Source organism: Lepidochelys kempii, chromosome 22 (genome assembly GCF_965140285.1).
Source record: "Lepidochelys kempii isolate rLepKem1 chromosome 22, rLepKem1.hap1, whole genome shotgun sequence".
Classification (NCBI taxonomy): Eukaryota; Metazoa; Chordata; order Testudines; family Cheloniidae; genus Lepidochelys; species Lepidochelys kempii.
The window spans coordinates 21,336,431-21,357,128 of record NC_136401.1 but is presented as its reverse complement, the minus strand read 5'-3'; the positions used below and the strand labels follow the sequence as shown (position 1 = coordinate 21,357,128).

The 20,698-nt window shown below is 42.1% G+C and overlaps 1 protein-coding gene across 13 annotated transcripts in view; it reads left to right on the top strand.

Annotated features, from left to right (window-relative positions):
- SIK3 (SIK family kinase 3) overlaps positions 1 to 20,698 on the top strand; it is a 154,476-nt gene that overhangs the window by 43,659 nt on the left and 90,119 nt on the right. Inside the window, exons 1-2 of one of the 13 annotated variants that reach the window (XM_073320976.2) lie at positions 10,724 to 12,041; positions 12,739 to 12,952. The exons of 10 other annotated variants lie outside the window; for them this stretch is intronic. Coding sequence is in view for 1 of the 3 variants with exons in the window: in XM_073320968.2 (XP_073177069.1) it covers positions 10,636 to 10,710 (75 nt within the window). In the remaining 2 variants the exon portion in view is untranslated. 2 more of the 13 variants (XM_073320968.2, XM_073320978.2) reach the window with 2 other exon arrangements.

Sequence of the window (20,698 nt, the reverse complement as noted above, 5' to 3'; positions counted from 1 at the left end):
GAGTTTTTAGTAGTTAACTGATCTGTAGCAGCATGTGTGTGTAATAGAAAAAATTCACAATCTAAAATTCAAATGTTTAAAGTTTAGTGTTACAGATTTGTTTTGTTTAAGACCCCAGAATGCTTCCTGAGGTGGGATTTATTTGTTTGTTTTTTGTTTTGCTGCGGTTTGTGTGAGACTAAAGAGGCTTTGTTCTCTGCAAGCTCCTGAGTGTAGGGTTTACAAGGACAGGCATTGAGTGAGTTCCAGGCTGTGGCTTTATACCCACGTGCCCTTGCTGCATTTACCTGTATTTAATGCATGGCTCAGATTCAGTGTTTATCTTTCAGTATTTAAACATTCCCAAGAAATTAAATCTTTTAAGAAGAATATTCTTCACACCAAATGTCTGTGGAAGCCCAGTCTTATTATGCCCATGTTCATGTGTTGGCTGGTGTCCTAGTTCTTCAGAATTTGATTTACAGTAGCAGACCAAAATGGAAAAGCTAAAATTAGATTTTTTTCAAACCACAATTCTGAAATCCACCTCCAAAATAGCAATGTCTCCCAGCTCAGAAAGCGCACACACGCCCCTCACTTTTTATCTTATGGAATTGGTGGGTGTATCAATTGTTCATGCAAGTTGGGAACTATAATAACACTGATGTGAGCCAGACATAGAGAGCTCAGGCACTGTTCTGACTTCCCCTTGAAACTCTCCAAAGGCACCTGAGTCCTGGGCTGCAGCCGAGAGCCAACTCTTCGCAAATAGCATGTATCATCATTGTAACTGTAGAGTGTGCATGAATGGAGGCTACAGGCATTAGACCACGAAATTCATTTCCACTCCTGACCTTGAGCCAGGACACACACAACACATACTTTGTATTTTGCACAAGCATTTGGAAACCAGACACATTGGTTCGGAGTCTGAGAGAGACTTGTATTGGCAATGTACATCAGTATTGACAAGGAACAGAACCTTTTAATTCTTGCACCCCAACCTGGACCCATTCTGCTGTACACCTTGGGGACCCCAAGCCCAGCGAGTTATGCGAAGGCTGTTAGCCCACCAAACTCATTCCTTCCTGTGGCCGTAGTGGTCCTGCATAAGTGTTTGAAAGTGGTAGGGTGTTGAGTATAATGCTATTCCTCAAGAGGTATCCCCTAGTGTCCTCCTCACATGGATGAGCTTTTAAAAGCATTCCTATATAGCATAATTGTGATCCTACAGATTGCAGTGGTGAGTCATGAACACATATCCTAACCTCCCTCCTGTCTATCTGGTAGCACTCTGTATAGTATCTGGGTACAAATAATGATATGGTGCCTCTCTTATAGCCCCATTCATTTGAGGATCAAACTTTCTAAACAAGAAGTAAGCTTTACTGCACCCCATGAGGTAGGTATATAGTAGCTCCATTGTACAGGGTCATGAAACTGAGGCAGAGGGGGAAATGACTGACTTAACATCAGCCAGAACTGATGATAAAACTTAGATTTCCTCCCAGTCCCTTACTCTGACCAGTAGATCAACAACCCTTTCTTTACAGATTGTCTCTTTTCCTCCACTTGATTTCAACCATTGAAAATAAGGAGAGGGGGGGATTTCTTGCCATCTTGGTTAAAAAAAAAAAAAAAGGTGGGGGGGAGAATGCCTTTCTGGAACTTGCAAACTCTATTCGCATGTGTTTGTGGGAGGGAAGGTACTTTGTATTGTGAGACCAAGTGCCAGCTTTCTGAGTGGGATCCCTCCAGAAGGTGAGAGGTTGTAGCAATCCCGTGAATGTAAAAGACTCTGCCATTGAGATGAGGTAGCGATTTACACAGCTAGTGTAGATGGAAATATATTCCATGTCTACTAAATACTAACCTAAGTATGAGCCAGCTCCATAGGATTTCATTCTTCTTTTCTTATGGCTCACAAATGAAGAGGAACATTTGTTATGTAAGATAGTCCTAAAACTCGTATTAACACTGTGGGTGTTGTGTAACACTCAAATTGACTATGCTTCTCCCAGAGGCTGCTCCTTTATGGAGTTTTAGTTATGTTTTTTCACGTCTAGATGAGTAGCCTACTAGCTGAGTGCTTAAACCACTTCTGATCCCTTGAACTGAATCCAAGTATTTGTGCCAGAAATGGACTGCCAGCTCCTATGAATTAGTTGTAGACCGAAGTGAGAGCCAGTTCTTTAAAAAGATAGTATGTGGAACTCTTGCAGCAGAAGGCTGTCTCTCAAACTTGGCCTCCCTCAAAGCTGGCTTTGTCATAAGACAGATGAAAATTTAAACTAATTTTTGACTTGGGCCTCCAGAAATGTGCATTTAACCTAATTGAAGCTGTCATGAGGAGAAAATGAAATAACAAAGGGTAAAGAGTGAAGCAGACACTTGGCACTGACAACACAAGCAAACTATTAATTGAAATAAGTGTTAGAATCTCCTCTAGCCTGAGGAGCCTGTTTGTGGCTTATTGAGAGGTTTGGGGAGGAAGGACTGAATGAAAATGTGTTTCTGGTTAGGTACCTTTACCCTACAGATTTCTGCTTCTGAGAGAGAGATTGATTCTATGGCTTTGTTTGAACCAAACTTTGTAATGAAACATAAGTTGCTATGAAAAATGGGTGACTGCCATTCTGGTACTGTCCTTTACATCTTATAAATCTTACTGAAGTTGCATTTCTCAAGGTTCAGAGGCAAAAGCAGCCTGTAATTCTGAGCCAAAAGGTGGATGTAGAGCAGCCCTAAAAAGGGTAATAGGCTGTAGTGGGCTTTGACTTGGCCATTACTACTACCACCTTGTCCTTATGGCCCCTTCCCTATTCCAGAGACCTTCAGAAACATTTGGGAGGCAGGGAAGAAGGTATTGCAGGGAACAATGACTGACTGTGGTGTAAAATAATGAGGAAGAAACCAAAACCTGGAAGTTAAATGAACATTGCTATGGATTGCAGGTGATAAACCCATTCCACTGAGGTATGGTTTGGATGATTCTAATGAGTTTCCTGACTTGTTGTGATGGTCCTTTCCCTCTTTTGTCAGGTTTAAAAAGTTCTGAACTCATTTTCTTTTTGTTATCCTAATATTTAGTTATGGATTTTCGTTACCATCTTGCCGCCTGCTGGTTTTGCAGCGGAGAGACTGCTGTAACCTTGTTGAGGTTTCAGTGCAACTCATTTTAATATGACTAGCTAATATACTTCTGGGCCAGTGCAAGTAACCACAATAGATATCTGGTGTGGGGAGAAATCACTTTTCACCACAGATTTCAGGAAACACTTGAGCAATTCTGTATGGCACTTCTGATTTGAAGCACATGTGAGGTATAGGCTGGGCAGGGCTGCAGCTTTCTGGTGCTTTTTTTTTCTTTGAGGGTTAATATGTTTGAAGACTTCAGCCCTTACAATTTAAGTGTTGTTGCCCTTTCTGAAAATGTCCACTTTGTTGTTAAACTCTGGGACCTCTACCTGCTCAATCTGAAAACATTCGTGTGTGTAATCAGAGTGGAGGGATTGACCACAAGATTTTGAAATGGATCTTGTTTGCCAATAATTTTTACCAGGCACTAAATCTGCTAATTAGGAGAGTTCTAATTGAATCAGGGAGTGGAGATGGCATACCGAAGGCCTTGGGTTTGGCAGGGAAATATTTTTGATTCTGTTGCATTCTTGGAATTGTAATTAGTATTGTAGTCTTTTAAACAGATTCGTATGTGAGTAATTTGACCATTTCAATTCTCTCTCAGGGTCAAATGCAGACTAAAGTTACTAGGTTTGGCAGAAACATAAAAACACTGAATTAAATTCGTGCATCTCTGAGATGTAAACAGTGCTGTTTTGAAAAAGTATCTCAAATAGTCAATATTTTGAGGCTGAGTCAGTAGCTTGAACAAGTGTGTGTGTTTATAAATATGTCCTTGACTAAAAAGGCCTGATTCTGCAAACTGCTCTGTCTGAGTGGACCCCTGCAATTGCTTGGGGCCCCAGCCCTGTGGGCAGAGGGGCTGCACATGGGGTGTACTCCAAAGGATTGGGGCCTGTGTTAGCTCTGGTAAATAGTGTACATGTTTAAGTTCTATACTCCACCAATTACAGTGGCAATATTGGCCTTGTAGTTAAAGGACTCTTGCCATGTTCACTGTGGTTCTGCTTAGGAGCTGATAACTTGATCCTGAGAATCTGCTCTGAGCTAAAATTTGGTGCATGAGATTTGCCTTTTCATATTTTCCTGCTTTATTTGGTTCAGATGCTCTGTCTGCTCTAAAAATACAGGTTTCAGATGTCTTTCTGGGCAAACTGGAGAAATTACTGAGATCTGAGACCTGTCATATACTGGAAGAAATGCTTAGCGTTCACAATGCTTTTCATCTTCAAAATGCTATATAGACATATACTAATTACTGTTTATTACAATAATGCCCCAAATGTGCTACGAAGTATACAGGGATGTAGGAAAGCACATCCCGGCCCTGAAGAACTTACCAAGACAAAGTGGGGAGGACGGAGAGATAACATGCAAGCAGTATGGTCATGCATTGTTGGAACTGTTTTTATTTAAAAAACATTTATCTAGCCATTGCTGGTGTCTTCTTTTGTCTCTAAGGCTTATACATGTGTTTAGGGGGGAGGTGTAGATCCCACTTACAGGTGGGAAAACTTTAGGCACAGAAGTGAGGTGATTTCTCTAAGGTCACGCAGCCGGTCAGCAGCAGCAATTAGAACTCAGGAGCCACCAGCTCTGTAACAGGGCCACTCTACAAAGCAGTACTTCTTCACATGCTTGTGTAAAGTATATTCATTCATTAAGTCTCCTGCTCATAGAGCGTGAAGTGTACACTTCAGATCACCTGATTCCAGAGAGCCCGGTCTCCTGCCAGTGCTGCTGCCTGCTCTGTATTAAAGCTGAGGCTGGTGAGGCTGGAAGTCATGACATCCCTCCAGCATGCACAATGCTGTCTGTGAGATCTTCCCCATCCAGCTTTTGTTGGATTGAATGCATAAAGCTGGCGGGCTGGTATGGACGCCAGCATGTGGAGCAGAGGGCCAAGCCGCCTAAGCTGGCGTTGTTATCTGGGAAGACCTTGTAGGCTAGTTGGTTTGATGCCTGACGTCCTCGTTCGTGTCGTGACTAAAATGCTGTATGCCTTCGATGGTTGTTGCTGTTTCATGTTGAAACAGTCCAGTTGACACATTTGTATGTATGTGACCCAGGTTTCAGAGCTATACAAAAGGATAGGAGTTGATATGTGGCTTTGATGCAATGGACATTTCCAAAGAGTCTGCATGACACTTCCTGATTCGATGCTTCACATCAGCAAGGCAACTTTCCTCCTCTTAGTGACAACAGAGCAAGATACTAAAATGAGTTGACAAATTTAACACGTTGTCCATTGATTACGTAGAGGGGTAGAGGTCTACCAGCCACTTTCTTCAGTTTGGTTTTCTTCCAGTTGACTTGAAGACCAAGCTTACTTGCTTCTTCCATAAATATATCTGGGAATTGCTGAGATTAGTTTGGATGCGAAGATAGCAGTACCATTCCCAATATGTGGCTAGTGACAGTTTCCATCATCTGGTCAATAACGGTGTTGAACAGATTAGGGACTGCCATACAACCTGGATGGGCGCTGCTGTTGTGCTCACACTAGGCAGATGTCCTTGTATGTAAGCGCACACAGCTCACTCTTCAGCAGTGCATTTCTATGAGAAGGTTGAGGAGCTTGCCAGACACACCGCTAACTTGCAGGTAGAGCCAAAGGGAACAATGATCAACTGAGTTAAAGGCCACTTTACATCAATAAAGATTGTATACATCTCGTTCTTTCTGTGTCAAAACTTTCGGGTTTATTCAGTAATTTGTCTAATGGTAAAAATCTGCTCTGTGGTTGATTGCCCGGGCATAATTCTTTATTGTGGCCTAACACACTCAAGAAGAACCAGTATGAACAGTTTGCTTGGAATGAAATCAAAGTGATGCTGCTGTGATTGGAACACACCAAAGTATTGTCTTTCCCTTTCCAAAAATAGGAGTGTAATCCCACGGTGCCATAACGTGTATTATATGTATAAAATAGGTTAAAGTGATTAAAGGTGTTGGATGGGTTGGTTGTCACTGTGAGAATGTGGCTGGCCCTGGTTTGCTGAATCTCCTTTCCTGAAATCACAAGGTCTGGGAAACGAAGATAATTCCTCCCTGATATATAAAACGCTGCTGACTACAGTAGCCTGCCTGATCCTGGGCACTCACAACTGTATGAAATTTACAAGAGTTTTACTGGGTCTGATGCTTACTTGTGTTTCCTTAGAAACTGCTGTCTTATCATGGCAAACTGCAGAAGGTGCTTGTTGGAAACTTGTTTGAATGTCTCTTAAAAACTTCCCTGAGTGGAACAAAAAAAACCCAAAACTGGATTGATAAACAATGAAGAGGACAGGTGACTGATTAAGAAGGATCTGGAATGCTTGGTAAACTGCATGCAAATAAACAATTAGTTTTATTATGCCTAAACATATACATCTAGGAACAAAGAATATAGCCCATGCTTACAGGATGGGGAACTCCTATCCTGGAAAAGATTTGGGGGTCTTGTTGGAAAATCAGCTGAACTTGAGCTCCCAGTGTGACGTGGTGGTCAGAATGGCCAATGCAATCCTTGAATGCGTAAACAGGGGAATCTCTAGTAGAGAGGCAAATAGTCCTGCGACACCTTCTAGACTAACAGACGTATTGGAACATAAGCTTTCGTGGGGTGAATACCCACTTCGTCAGATGCATGTAGTGGAAATTTCCAGAGGCAGGTATAAATATGCAAGCAAGAATCAGGCTAGGGATAACGAGGTGGGTTCAATCAGGGAGGATGAGGCCCTCTTCTAGCAGTTCAGGTGTGAACACCAAGGGAGGAGAAACTGCTTTTGTAGTTGGCGAGCCAGTCACAGTCTGTGTTTAGTCCTGAGCTGATGGTGTCAAATTTGCAAATGAACTGAAGCTCAGCATAGTGGCTGGGTCATTACACAAATGGAATCTATTTCCCTAAGTTATGTATCCTCATACCTTCTTGTCAGCTGTCTAAATGGGCCATCTTGATTATCACTACAAAAGTTTTTTTTTCTCCTGCCTATAATAGCTCATCTTAACTAATTAGCCCTCACAGTTGATAATGGCAACTTCCAACTTATCTGTGTGTGTGTGTGTATATATATCTATATCTATATCTTCATACTATATGTTCCATTCTATGCGTCCGATGAAGTGGGCTGTAGCCCACGAAAGTTTATGTGCTAATAAATTTGTTAGTCTGTAAGGTGCCACAAATCGTCCTGTTCTTTTTGAAGCTCAGCAGTTTCTCTTTGAAGTCTGGTCTTGAAGTTTTTTTGCTGCAGGATGGTAGAGAGGTTATTTTATTTCTGTATTTGGCACTGGTGCAATTGTTACCTGAATACAGTGTCTGATTCTCGTGTCCACAATTCAAGAAGGATGTTGATGAACTGCAGAGGGTTCAGAGAGGAGCCACGAGAATGATTGAAGGATTAGAAATTGTGCCTTATCATGGATTGAGCTCCTTGACTCCATCTGTTTATCTTAGGTAAGAGAAGGTTAAGGAGTGACTTCATCAGTCTACAGGTATGTACAAGGGGAACAAATATTTGATAATGGGCTCTTCAGTCTATGAGAGACAAGATAGAAAATGATCCAATGGCTGGAAGTTGACGCTAGACAAATTCAGACTGGAAATAAGACCTAAATTTTTTAACAATGAGAGTAATTAACCATTGGAACAATTTACCAAGGGTGGTGGTGGAGTCTACATTATTGGCCATTTAAAAATCAAGATTAGATGTTTTTCTAAAAGATTTACTCTAGGAATTACTTTGGGTCAGTTCTATGGCCTGTGGTATACAGGAGGTCAAACTAGATAATCATGATGGTACCTTCTGGCTTTGGAATCTATGGAGTTTATTTTATTTTTTTTAAAGCTGTCATCTGCTTTTTCTTTTCTCACCATTTGGTTGTCAAAATACTGGACTGAAAAGAAACCACTTCCCCCTCCTCCTTTCTGCCAGGTTTATTCAATGTCTAGAAGTGTCATTGCAGATACTTTCCAGTTGTGATCTTCATCACTGGATGATGGAAAAATCCCCACATACACTTTGACAATTGTCAGTGATGAAAGCGCATGGTTATTAAACTATGGGTTTTTTTCCCAGTCATGCCCTAATATTGTATTGAAAAACTTGTCATTATTTTTACTAGTGCATGACCATGTCAATAAATTCTGAGCTGTGATCTTCCAGGTTTAGGACAAATTTCTCCTTTCAAAGCCATTCATGCTCAATATTCTGCACTCATTTCACATGTACATCTCACATTGATCATTTGGTCATAACACTGTCTCAGGTATGACATGTTCTAAATCTGGTGTAGGCTGTTGCTTTAGCTTTGAACATCTTACAGGGCCTGAAAAAACATTTCTTTAACTTCTGCAGATCATGTACAAAGACCTTGGGCAGGCTGCTCAGTAAAGCACCCAGTAGCAATCGGGTTGGCCATCAGAGGAAGCGTGACTAGAATAGCTTTCTCTCTCCAGCTTCATAATTATCTGATTGTTTACTAAACAGCTTTATTAATGTTGACCTCAAGCTCTTTCCGTGTCATCAAAAAGTATTCATTGTTTGAGTCTTAATTTGAGCGAAGAGTATATTTAGCGGACTTTGCTATATTATTATCCCTTTTTAAAAAATCTGTTGTATTCCCAGTATCCCAACAGCTCTGTGCTGGTATTGGGGGGTTAGTCGTTCCCAAAGCATACTTTAAAAAGATTGAGCATGGCTCTTCCTCCATCTTCCCTCATGCACACTGCAGGGAAGCTATTCTGTATAGTTCAGTTACTCAGCAGAGAGACGGGTGGCTGCTGCTGTTCAACATTCTTGGTACACAGCCGGCTGTGACAACTTTCTTCCTGCATGTGACTACGTTTACAAAACTGCTGCTAAGCAACTCTGATGTTCTTGTGCTCTAATGTAGTGTCAGTGAGTAATAGTCTTGCTGGGCTGACATTCCCTCCAGCTCTGCTGACAGCAGCGAGAACATTAGTAAGCTAAGAAACATGTTCATTAAGAGACAGGTGATCTTACAAGCTGGTCTTGACACTGGCAGGCGGAATGAATTGGACACATTAGCTGAAATGTTTGGCCTGAGTCCTGCTCCCATTGTCAATTGGTTCTGGTCACGGTAACAGTAAATCAGTTTGCAGTTTAATGGGATGCACTCTTTCTTTTACAGGATACCCTATCACTTTAATATGATATTTTATCACAGTTGTTTCACTGATCTGACCTTGTTAGAGACAGTTGGTTTTTAGTTTTATTAGTATTGGCTGTTTGACAATTTTGCAGTAAAATGCCCTTAAGATTTTAGAAGTGCATCTAAAGAAAGTGTCTTAAATCTAAAGTGCTTCTCCAAGAGTTTAAAAACCACACATAAATAGGTAGTCAGGTGTGAGGAATAATAATAATCTTTCGTTGGAGTGTGAGGCACTCATTAGACAGCCCCTGTTCTAGAGACCTTTTTCAGATGTTCCTCTCTATGTACTTACCTTAGGAGTCTTATCCGTAGAAACAGTAAAACTGAAAAATATCCTTCTTGTAGAAAAGCCCTAAAGTGAAGAGGTGATTGTCATTTATAAATGAACAAATTGATGAGCTCCTTTGTGTACTCCCACCATTACCTGTTCATTGGGATGCCCAGGTCAGTGACGTACACAGGAGTTGAACAGGGCTGCTGGTTTGTTCGTTTGATGGAATTAACCATAATATTATTCAGCTGGAATCCCACCAATGATGGAACGGACTGTGCTTTTCTCATTCTGATAGTGGCTAACTCTCATCAATCAACTACACCAGTACAAATGCTTGGGTGTGATTTCCTCCCAGCCAGTGGATGGAGACAGTGTCTTGTGATTTACAGCATCTTCTCCCAGCATTCTCAGATACATCCAGATTTCAGCATTCATGAAGTGGAATATTACACTAGGTATCACTAACGTTAGCACAGACAGGCCCAACTGACAGAGTAGATGAACTATTGTTGGTCTGCTCTTCCACAGGGTGTTTAAAAAAATAAATAAAAATCAGTACAGTAAAATCCATGTATTCACTTCATATTGATTGCTTAAATGGGGCAGAATAGATCTCTAGACTGTCTTTTATAAACTTGGAGGTCTAGATGTAGACTACATGATGACCTGATAGCTGTTGTCACAGGACTCTGTAACTTTTTATTCTAGACTGTGATGTCATGAGCTATAACAAATGAGTTTATACCGATCTTTCTATTAACTGGTGCGAAACGGAGCAAACCTAAATCTACATCTCACACAGTTTAGTGCACTAACACATTTCACGTGATGATAGAACTGGTCACTGTGATTAATGTACAGTTTGAAATATACTTTTAAAAAATCCGTCTCCGCAGCAGTTGCACACACTTGAATATCTGGAGCCGGGCTGATTAGACTCCCCACAGTGGCCCTGCTGAGGCACAGGTTGAACTTGCTTTATAAAAAGCATTTCAGCTTTCTTCCAACTAATGGCTTTTCCTCCTCTTCTTCCCTGTTCTGTTTCCAGGCAACCTGGCCTCCCGCAGGATCTATGCACCCTGATGACGTCCTTGCACCTCTCCCCCTTCTCTTTTCTCTCCCCCTCAGACGCTCAGCTTTTCTCCACTGATGATGAGGTGCAGAGCTGAACACATGCAAGCTGCTTTTCATCTCGACTCCCACGTGCAGTGTGATGTGCACCTCTGTACATGTGTGGGAAAGACAGCAGATAAGACATCAGCAACCTGCGTTGTATCACTGATTTACTAGGCCTTTCCAGACATGTCCCATTACCTTCATAGCCAGTGTCATGAAAATATGGGGGTAATCAGAGCACTTGGCCCATGCTCCCTGGAATGTGGGCCAGTGCTGGGTAACTTCCTCAGCGTGATTTCCCTCGTCACCTCCCCTCATTTCTGATTTGTTTCACGTCTCTGCGCCTCAAGTCAGACTGCCAGCAAGCCAAATTGTGTGACGGAAAAATGTCCAGTTGGGACTAGGCTGAGGCACTATGCTTAAATCTGCTTTTGAATGAAGAGTGGGTTTAGGCCTTGTCTGCCCGCAGGTTACACCAATTTAACTAAAATTGGTTTTAAAATTGATTTATGTAGGCTGGTTAATATAAATTGATATGAACCAGGTTGTGTTTGTCCACACAGGGGTTTGCACCAGTTTAACTAAATTAACTAAAACCAGTTTCTGAATCAACCTAGTGAAACTTCTGTGTGTAGGCAAGGCCAATGATTCGTCTTGACTTTAATTTTAATAGAACTTGTGGCAATAAACTTAGAAGTGTTCTGTGTGTGTGTGAGAGAGAGAGACTGACTCACTCTTACCAGTATTATCCATTTCTGAATATTACTTTCCCTAAGGGCATGTCTACACTTGCCATTTAAAGTGGAAAAAGTCCCTTTTCTGCACAAAAACTGTGGGAGCGTCTACACTTGCCAATGACTTTTTGCAGTGAAACTCAGAAGTTTCATTGCAAAAAGAAAATCACCTTCACGAGAGGTGTACATCTCTTACCGGTGATGCTTTTGTGGTGATGTGCAAGTGAAGACACATTCTTCCTGCTTACAGAGTTTTTAGCCTCCACAGGATATCCCACAGTGCCTTGGTGATCACTCTGGCCAGCAACTCTGCTGCTCTGACGCCAGGTAAACAGACGTCCACCCCTCCCCGTGAAAAGCCCCGGGAACTTTGAAACTCCCCTTCCTGTTTTCTTGGCAAGTGCTCACTTATCTGGCCAGGTGACAAGCAAATGCTGAGCTCCTGGAGCTGATCAGTGTTTGGGGAGAGGAGGCTGGTCAGGGACCCATGATGCTCTGCGATCCCTCCACCCCCCTTCCCACAAGACCTATCGTCAAAATGGAGAGAGCTGCATTGTGGGATAGCTGCCCTCAGAGCGCTGCTCTCCTCCATCATGGAAATGCTACAAATGTAAACACTGTGATGCCTGTGGAAGCGAGTGAGTATGCAAACCAGCACTTTTCTTTCACCAGTCCACTATCACCTTTGGAAACTGGCAGCGCAAAAACTCTGCAAATGTAGACTTTGCCTATGGCTGTCTACACGACAGACCTTGCAGCAGCACAGCTGTACGGCCTCCTGTGTAGCCAGTCTATGCCGAAGGGAGACCTGCAAAGGGTGAGGGTCTTGGAGCCCTGGCTTCAGCCTGAGCCTGAAGTCTACACCGCCATTAAGCAGCCCCTTAGCCTGAGCCCCATGGTCTCAAGTCAGCTAGCACAGGCCTGCTGCAGGTTTTTATCTGCAGTGTAGACCCACTTTAAAAGCATTCACAGATGATACTTCACAGGAGCTTAACTAACATCTTTTTATAAGGGATAGCTGAAGTCTTATAGTGAGTCAGGAGTCCTCATTTGCACATGCATACTCTTAACCATTAGACTGTTAGAGGATACTCCCAAAAGTTTGACCAGCCTCTGAGCTTGACTGTTTCTTTCCCTCTAACAGAGAGCACTAAATAGAAGGGTAATGGGGTAGATTGCATACAATGCAGATTTGTTAAATTGAAAACAGAATGGGATGATTTATAGCAAAAAGTGCAGTGAAATGCTAGATACACCTTTTATTTGAATCCTTCGGATTTGAACATCTAGAATTTGGATTGCTAAATCTTGCCATGTATTTGCATTGACTTTTAGTGTCAGAAAATTGCAGCCTTTGCTATGCCACAGAAGAAACGGTAGCAGCAGTTGGGAGCAGGAGACTTCATACACCACCCTGAGCGAAGAATGTGGTACAGTAGAACCTCAGAGTGAGAAACTGACCCGTCAACCACACACCTCATTTGGAACCAGAAGTACACAGTCAGGCAGCAGCAGAGACAAAGAGAAGTGAATACAGTACAGTACTGTGGTAAATGTAAACTACTAAAACAAAAAAAGGGAAAGCAACATTTTTCTTCTGCATAATGAAGTTTCAAAGCTGTATTTAGTCGATGTTCAGCTGTAAACTTCTTTGAAAGAACAGCCATAATGTTTTGTTCAGAGTTAGGAACATTTCTGAGTTACAAACAACCTCCATTCCCGAGGTGTAACTCTGAGGTTCTACTGTATAAGAAATCTTATACACACTTCCAAAACTTTCTGAGGCAGTGGCAGGGCTGGTTTCTGTCACTTGAGCCTCCAAATGTTTTCAGTTCTGGGTCAAACTGTGCTTAGCTGGCATGATTTGACCTGGTCTGTACTGACAGCTAAGTCCTAATCAGTATCATGTCTGCTAACTCCTTTGACCAGTTGTGTTTAATCATGCTAATACTGTGCAATGTAGGCATTCCCTATGCATCAAGTCAACAAAGCTGAGGTTGATTGTCATGCTCCTGGACAAACTGCTTAGGCTGTCTCCCCTGCTCTGCAGGTAGACCTGCTTCTTGGTTTACAGCTGAAAATTGCCCTTTAGTTATGTCCTTGTTGTAGACTGAAATGACACTTAGCACTTGTATCACCTCTTATCAGCTTTATAAAAGTGAGTGAGTATTATTTGCAGTATGATTAAATGGCTCGTTTATTCCTCTTCAGTGTGTCTCTTGCAATACCTCCCTTGCCTCTTGTGGGGAATTTAGCAGTCATAATTCTGATCCCAGTGAACAAAATGTGTGATGATAGGTGTGTTACATTAGCATTTTTGAGCAGCCGCTGGAGGTAACTTTAAACTCTCCATATATGTTTATTTTTCTTTTAAAGAAATTAAATGGCTGGGGGAAATGGACTGTGTAGAAATGCAGTGCTGTGACTGACGGTGTGGGGTGATTGTGGTGAGCATAGGAGAATAGGGTCATATTGAATACAGACTACAATAGCTCCACTGAAATGAAGGCACAGTTTGGGGGAGAGAGGGCTTGTTGTTTGTAGGACATTCTTGACTTCTAATTTCTTTCTTCCAAAAATCTTCAACCAGTCAGTTGAGTGCCCAAGCCTTCAGGATGTTACTGTCATTCCCCAGCCTCCAGAACAGAGAAGCATTTTGCATTTGGCAGGGGTTCTCCCCCCCCCAGACAGTGGAACTCCTCGCTCTCATTCTGCAGGAGCAATTTTATTCAGAGAAACTTTCACCTCTTGCTGTACAACAAAGTGCAAATTTTCTGGTAATTGGCTAGATGAACTCAGCACAGTGACTGGTGTTCTGGAAGTGCTACATCACGACGAAGATGTCATAGTTTCTGTGCTCAACTGCCATCCTTTCTCATGCTCCACTGCTGCCAGAACGTGGAATGTTATGTTTCTCTTTGCAGACAGTCTACTGTTTTCATTAAGAAGCTGCCTGCTGCCAAAAGTTTCAAAACTCAACTTTGGAATTCAGTAGCTTCAGTTCCATTTTCACAAACATGCACATTCTTGGGGCTTGGGGAAACTTACCAGTATAATTATACTGCAGTAGTTATGCTAGTATAAGGCTGTGTGGGAATAAAATTGTTCACCTCGGGAGTTGTACCAGTGCAGCTATAGTAATATAATTATACAGATCTAATTATGCTGCTGAATTTCCCCATCTAGACAAGTATGTAGAAATTGGACATCTAGGATATCAATGGTTTCCAGTATTGCTATCTCCACCAAAGTGTTGAAAAATCATGTTTTGTTTTTTTTTAAATAAACATTGGGTTCTTTTTATTTGCTTTCTGTTTGTTAAACCTTGAGGGTGCAACTGGGACATTTTCAAACTTTTCTCTGCAACCACAAGGCCAGAAATTAACTTTTTTTTTTAAAGTGGAGATTCTCACAAAATAACAAGACTTGAAGAGCTGGGGCCTTAAGAAAAATACCAAATCATCGTGACACGATAAAATCGCAAGAGTTTACAACACTGGACTTCACAAGTTGCAGTTTTTCACTTATACATCTGGATTGAAGTCTTCCAGCTTTTCACATGCATTTCATCACTTCAGTGGATTGCCATCAGTCCTCATAATAATCAAGTGGATTCAAGTGGCCTGCCACACATCAGATACAAAGAATCTTAACCTGTAGTGAGGTTAGTAGTCACTCTTGACTTCAGGAGGAAGGATTGCTGATGTGAGCAAGGGTTTGTAGGATCAGCCCCTTAGGTTGGTAGCTGTCTTACTCCAGACTTCAGATGCATATAAAATAACTTCCATTGTGGGAGAAGGGAAGTAGAATTCCCCATCCCTGCAACAGTGCATCTCACAAATGGTGATCAGAATTATTTTAACCAATGTTGCTTCTGCCCGTGCTCGCTTGCGCTCTCTGTCTCTCTCTCTCTCCCCTCCCCCCGACCTACCTGTGATCTACCTGACAGTGATTCCTGATACAGTAATATTCCTGTGTGGCAGGCAGCATTCAGTGCTGCTGCATCATCCCCCAGTAGCTTAACAGCCAAAGGACGCCATCCCAAATTCTGGAGTTTCTGCAAAAGTGAATAGGCGTATAGAGTAGGAGGAAGACAAAGGACTAAATTAGTTCATAGCCATCCGACTGTCAATCCTGTTTCTGAAATCCCTTCACTGTTGATGCTGACTGAACTGCGTTGCTAATAAACTCTTAGAAGGATTTGGTTTTGAATTTTGACATTTAATGTTTAAATAGTTATGCATAAACCAAAGGATTTCTACGGAGCCTGCCATGGCGCTTTTGATGCATTCCATTGTGCCTAGAAATGACAGTGCTATAGGGAGTCTCTCCCAACTTGGGTTGGGATAAGGAACAGGACATAATACAGTCCGCATGCTTTTTTTATTCAGATGTCTCATAAAGCCCCTCCAGGAATTGTTACATCCACTCTGACCAACACAGAAATGCATCCAGCACTGTCCTGGGGTGGAACTTGGTAGTTAACAGCACACAGCCATATTAAGTAGTTTAAGACAAGAAGTGAAGAAGAATCCTGCCTCTAATTAAAACCAGAAGGGGAATTTTGGGAGGAAAAGTAATATTGAGATCTCCCAAGGGCTCATACAAAAAGTGCTGTGGGTTCTCTAATGACTGCAAGGGGCAGTGGGGGGGGACGGACGACAAGGGGTATCTTAATCAGAAGATGCCATGTCTAGCAGCACAGAACTCTTTAGCACAAATCGAGAGCATTATATTCAGTACTCAGAGGAAAGAGTGCCACCAAATGTACTTCTCACAACACAGGTTTTTTCCTTCAAGATCTCACTTCTAAATACTGACCAAGTATGATCCTGTTTAGCTTGTGATTTCTGAGCTCCCAGCACAAATGGAATGGCAGACAGGAATATTGTGTGTAGACTTGCTTGTATTTTAGTTTTGTTTTGCAAAGGAAAGACTGCAAAGGCAATACAGTTTTAATATTAAACTTGAAAATAAAGAGCAAGTATTCTGGTTGTATTTACTTTCTGAGACACCAACCGCTCTACCTGAGATGCAGAGATCCAGAGCTGCTGATAGACGGCTGCTCTCAGGCACCTGAAAGCAATCTCCTTTCAGTGTTTAGCTAGCATATTGAACTGTAGGTCTGAATGTTATGCTTTTGTCATTTGGATAAAATTGATTGGTCCCTCTGCGGGCCAAGAATGGTCACAGCAGAGTACAGAACTCTGACAAGTAGAGTATGAAAGTCCCAACAACCTAGAGGAATTGGCACGACTGACTTTTCTCAAAATGCCCTCAGCATTTTCTTCATGTTCTGCAAAGTACAAGAGGTGGTGTTGGTCTTGGAGAGGATGTGGAGAAGGTGAGAACTTCATTGTTGAGCAAATGCAATTTCTTCATGCACAAACACTTTGGTCCTCAAATTCCCATCTTTCAGGTGTTGGCAATATTTATTTTTGAGCCACCGGTTTGCTATAAAATGGCCTGGGCTGATCTGTTCCGTCATTTTCATATGTGCAATGGAGAATTTTCCTTTTGGCAATTTTATTCTTCTCATGAGATTAAAAATATTTCTCTGTATGGATATGAACTGCTGGAAAGAAGACTACAGAAGGCCAGCTAATCAGTTCCTGTTAGAGAGGAGACGCCTCCATTTTAGCCTTTAATCCTGTCAAAAGAGAGGTTACGTTGGTTCAGTAAAAGGTGCCCTCCTATCTACCTTCTTAGACTGTCAAACTGAAGAGCAAATACCCCCTTTGTGGGACCTTTTCTCTTGTTGCAAATTTCACCACCATTACCTGTGGATAGGTTACTCTATTAGCGGCCTCATAGACACAGGCCGATTTATGGTGACAGCTCACTTGAGAAATGTGTGCACCTGAGCCATCAGACTGACCACTCAAAGACAAGGAGTTGCATTACAGCTGCACACCACAAAGCCAGCATTTGTTATGTAAGGTCACCAACAAAAGCCTGAAGTTCAGCTCTTTGTCTCCAGCATTGATTAATGTGCATATGCCAATGCAAAGTGGCTCCAGATGTGAGTAATATGTGCATTGCCATTTGAATGACTCTGTCAGGGTCGGCAACCTTTCAGAAGCGGTGTGCCGAGTCTTCATTGATTCACTCTAATTTAAGGTTTCGCGGGCCAGTGATACATTTTAACGTTTTTATAAGGTCTCTTTCTCTAAGTCTATACTATATAACTAAACTGTTGTTGTATGTAAAGTAAATAAGGTTTTTAAAATGTTTAAGCAGCTTCATTTAAAATTAAATTAAAATGCCGAGCCCCCCGGTCCGGTGGCCAGGACTCTGGCAGTGTGAGTGCCACTGACAATCAGCTCGTGTGCCGCCTTTGGCAGCGTGCCATAGGTTGCCTACCCCTGGACTATGTCTTGCTTGTTTATCTGGGCTTTGTTTAAGACTGTAGAGCAAATAAGAGAAGAAACTTTGCTAGTAGATTTGTTTTATGAATGTCTGAAGAACTCTGTGGAAAAAGAACGTAAGAGGTTGAACCTAAACTTTTCTGTGTGGTGGGATATGTGGACAAACCCCAGGGGTTTTTCTACCTCCTGTGCTGTTGTGAAAGCTCACTCCTGCAGGCCCAACTGCCCACTTAAATTCCGGAAACAGGAGAGGCTGTTGCTTTTGCTTGTGCAATGACTTGATCACTGTTGGTTGTCAGTGTGGAATGCAATGGGACTGCTGCATCACCCTCATATTTGTGGTGTTGGGGCATAAATGGTGACATTTGCTATGTCATTAGGACTGAGCAATGGGTAATATGGTACGATATAGCTAGTAATGACAGGTTTCAGAGTAGTAGCCATGTTAGTCTGTATTCGCAAAAAGAAAAGGAGGACTTGTGGCACCTTAGAGACCAACCAATTTATTTGAGCATATGCTCAAGTCCTCCTTTTCTTATAGCTAGTAATGTATCTCTTCTGGAGTCCATGGATCTGAACTGACCAGAGTGCTAATCACATGGGTCCTGCTTCACATGTGCCAGATGCGCTCCATCTCTCTGGCAGGAATGGGTCGATAGTGTAAGCTCTGAGTCAGTGTTACGGGACATCGAAGAATAGTTATTGTTTGTTACTGAGTCTCCATAGTAATGCACTGTGTGCGTATATCGCATGGCATCATCAAACTGATGTACCAGAGCTATGTTGTAGCTCTCCAGCTCTTCCAAGCTTGCTCCCACTATTAATGTCATTTTTTTCTTTGTCTCTGATTTCCTTAAGTTTCCATTTGGTATTATGTGCTGTTGGAATCCAGCGGAAGGCTCAGTGAAGCCCTTGTATCTTTCCCTCACTCCACTGGGAGTTATCTATTCCAAACTGGCTTCCCTCTATCTCTCCAGGGCGTATATTGTTGTTCCCATCAGTCTAGGAGACCTAGTGGAATGGAAAGCAGAAAGAAATCCTATCAAACATAATGTGCACGTCTCAAATATAGAAAACGCTCAGGTCTTGGAGTTGATTAGAAATATCTGCTCTCTCAGGGAGATCTGGCTGAGCGCATCAGTGGTTGAAGCAAATGGCACTGCTGGGTAACCTAATTTAACACTGGGATTTGGATGTAGCCTTTATTAAGCTGCAGATAAAGGATCTGTCTGCTTGTTCTGCACCATTTAACTGAATGATATTCAGGAAGACATCAGCTATGACTCCCCACATAGCTTAGTGCACCTCAGGCTTGACCCTGCAGCATGATCTGGTGCTCCAGTCCTTGGCTTCCCCCACAGCTCTGCCAGCGAATCTGTCTTCATCTGCTGTGCGCACTGTGCTATGACCAGTCCTTGTGACCTCCTGTTCAGACTTCCCTGTGTGGTGATTCTGTGATACTAACACCTCTCTCTAAGATTAAACTGACACCTCTGAACTAACTCGGTAACTAGGCCCCAGATCTACAGTGGTGACAGGTTATAACACTGTTGTACTAGGGCATATACCCTCTTAGTTGATCTTTAGAGAAAGGAATATTTGTGGACTCGGTGTTCTGGAGCAAGAGCACTTCTAGTTCATATGTGACAGGTTTGCCATATGGAATTTGAGGTGGAAAGGAGGACTCCTACTTCTGACCGTTCTGATTTTCCTAAATAATCACATTGTATTCTCACACAGTCAGATCATTAGTTAGAGCCGCCTGTTCTGACTGCTGTTGTGAATAAGGTGAGTTGCTGATACAATGGAAAGAGCTGATGTTCCTAGGGGCTTGTCTACACAGGGAAATTTAGAGGCATGATTAGGCCAGTATAGTTATGCTGGTAAACTTCCCTTGTAACAAACCCTAGAATACAAAATACCTGCAAGTGAAATACAAACTAAGGGCTTTTAGCTTTGGAGGTGTTGTGGTAATTAGGCCTATAGGTTTACTCTAATTGTAATTTCACCTGTAGAAATGTGGAAGTTCATTAGATGTCACGATTACCTATAACAAATGATGAAGGGAAAAGGTACGAAAAGGAGAGAGACTGAATTAGTCTAAACAAAAGGGCCTCCTGATATGGTTCAAGGACTAATTTAAAATCATGCTTGGGGAAAACAGAAGATGTGGAATTGGAAATTAACAAACCAAAATTGGTGTGTTGGATACTAGGCCAGCTGGTGGACAAAATAGTTAAGAGAATGGGCTAGTCCACCCATCACTCCTTTTCTGGGGTCCTTAAAGAAATATTTCTTTAGGGGAAAAAGCAGAAGAACAGACAAAGGCTAGTGGAGTGAGCGACTTCATCGGGACCCTGGCCTTTGTTATCCCGATCCTGAGTGATGGCCTGGCCTGGCCTGGCCTGGCCTGAAAGTGGGACCCAGATGACATTGCCACTTCTGCCAGCTCCAGCTAAATCCCAAACATCACCTTGGATGAAATGGGGTTGGACTTAAACAGCAACAATAACAAGCTCTAGCCCATCAGAACTCATTTCTTTTTGCTTTCCCCCAAAGGACAGTTATTACCACTTTTCGTACAATCTAAGAGACTGTCAAACAAGGGGGTTTTTTCTTCTAAAAATTCCCCAGCTAAAGGAAAAGGAAACAAGGGAGTGTTAAAATGAAAGCCTTTTTTAACACTTCCAAATGTTTGTTTTAACTGGTTTTTCCTTCTTTTCTTTATCTTTAATAAAAGGTTAAAAGGATGTTTAATGATGTGTTTGCCATGGGACTAAGCAGGCTGAAGTCTCCCTATAACAAACCCTGGATCTTGTTTAACACTGTTTAATGTTGGACAGTGACTGGGTTATGTTGACGTCTTTGGGCCCCTGTATTCCATCTAAATTAATACAACAGAGAGTAGCTTTGACTTTCAGCTTTCC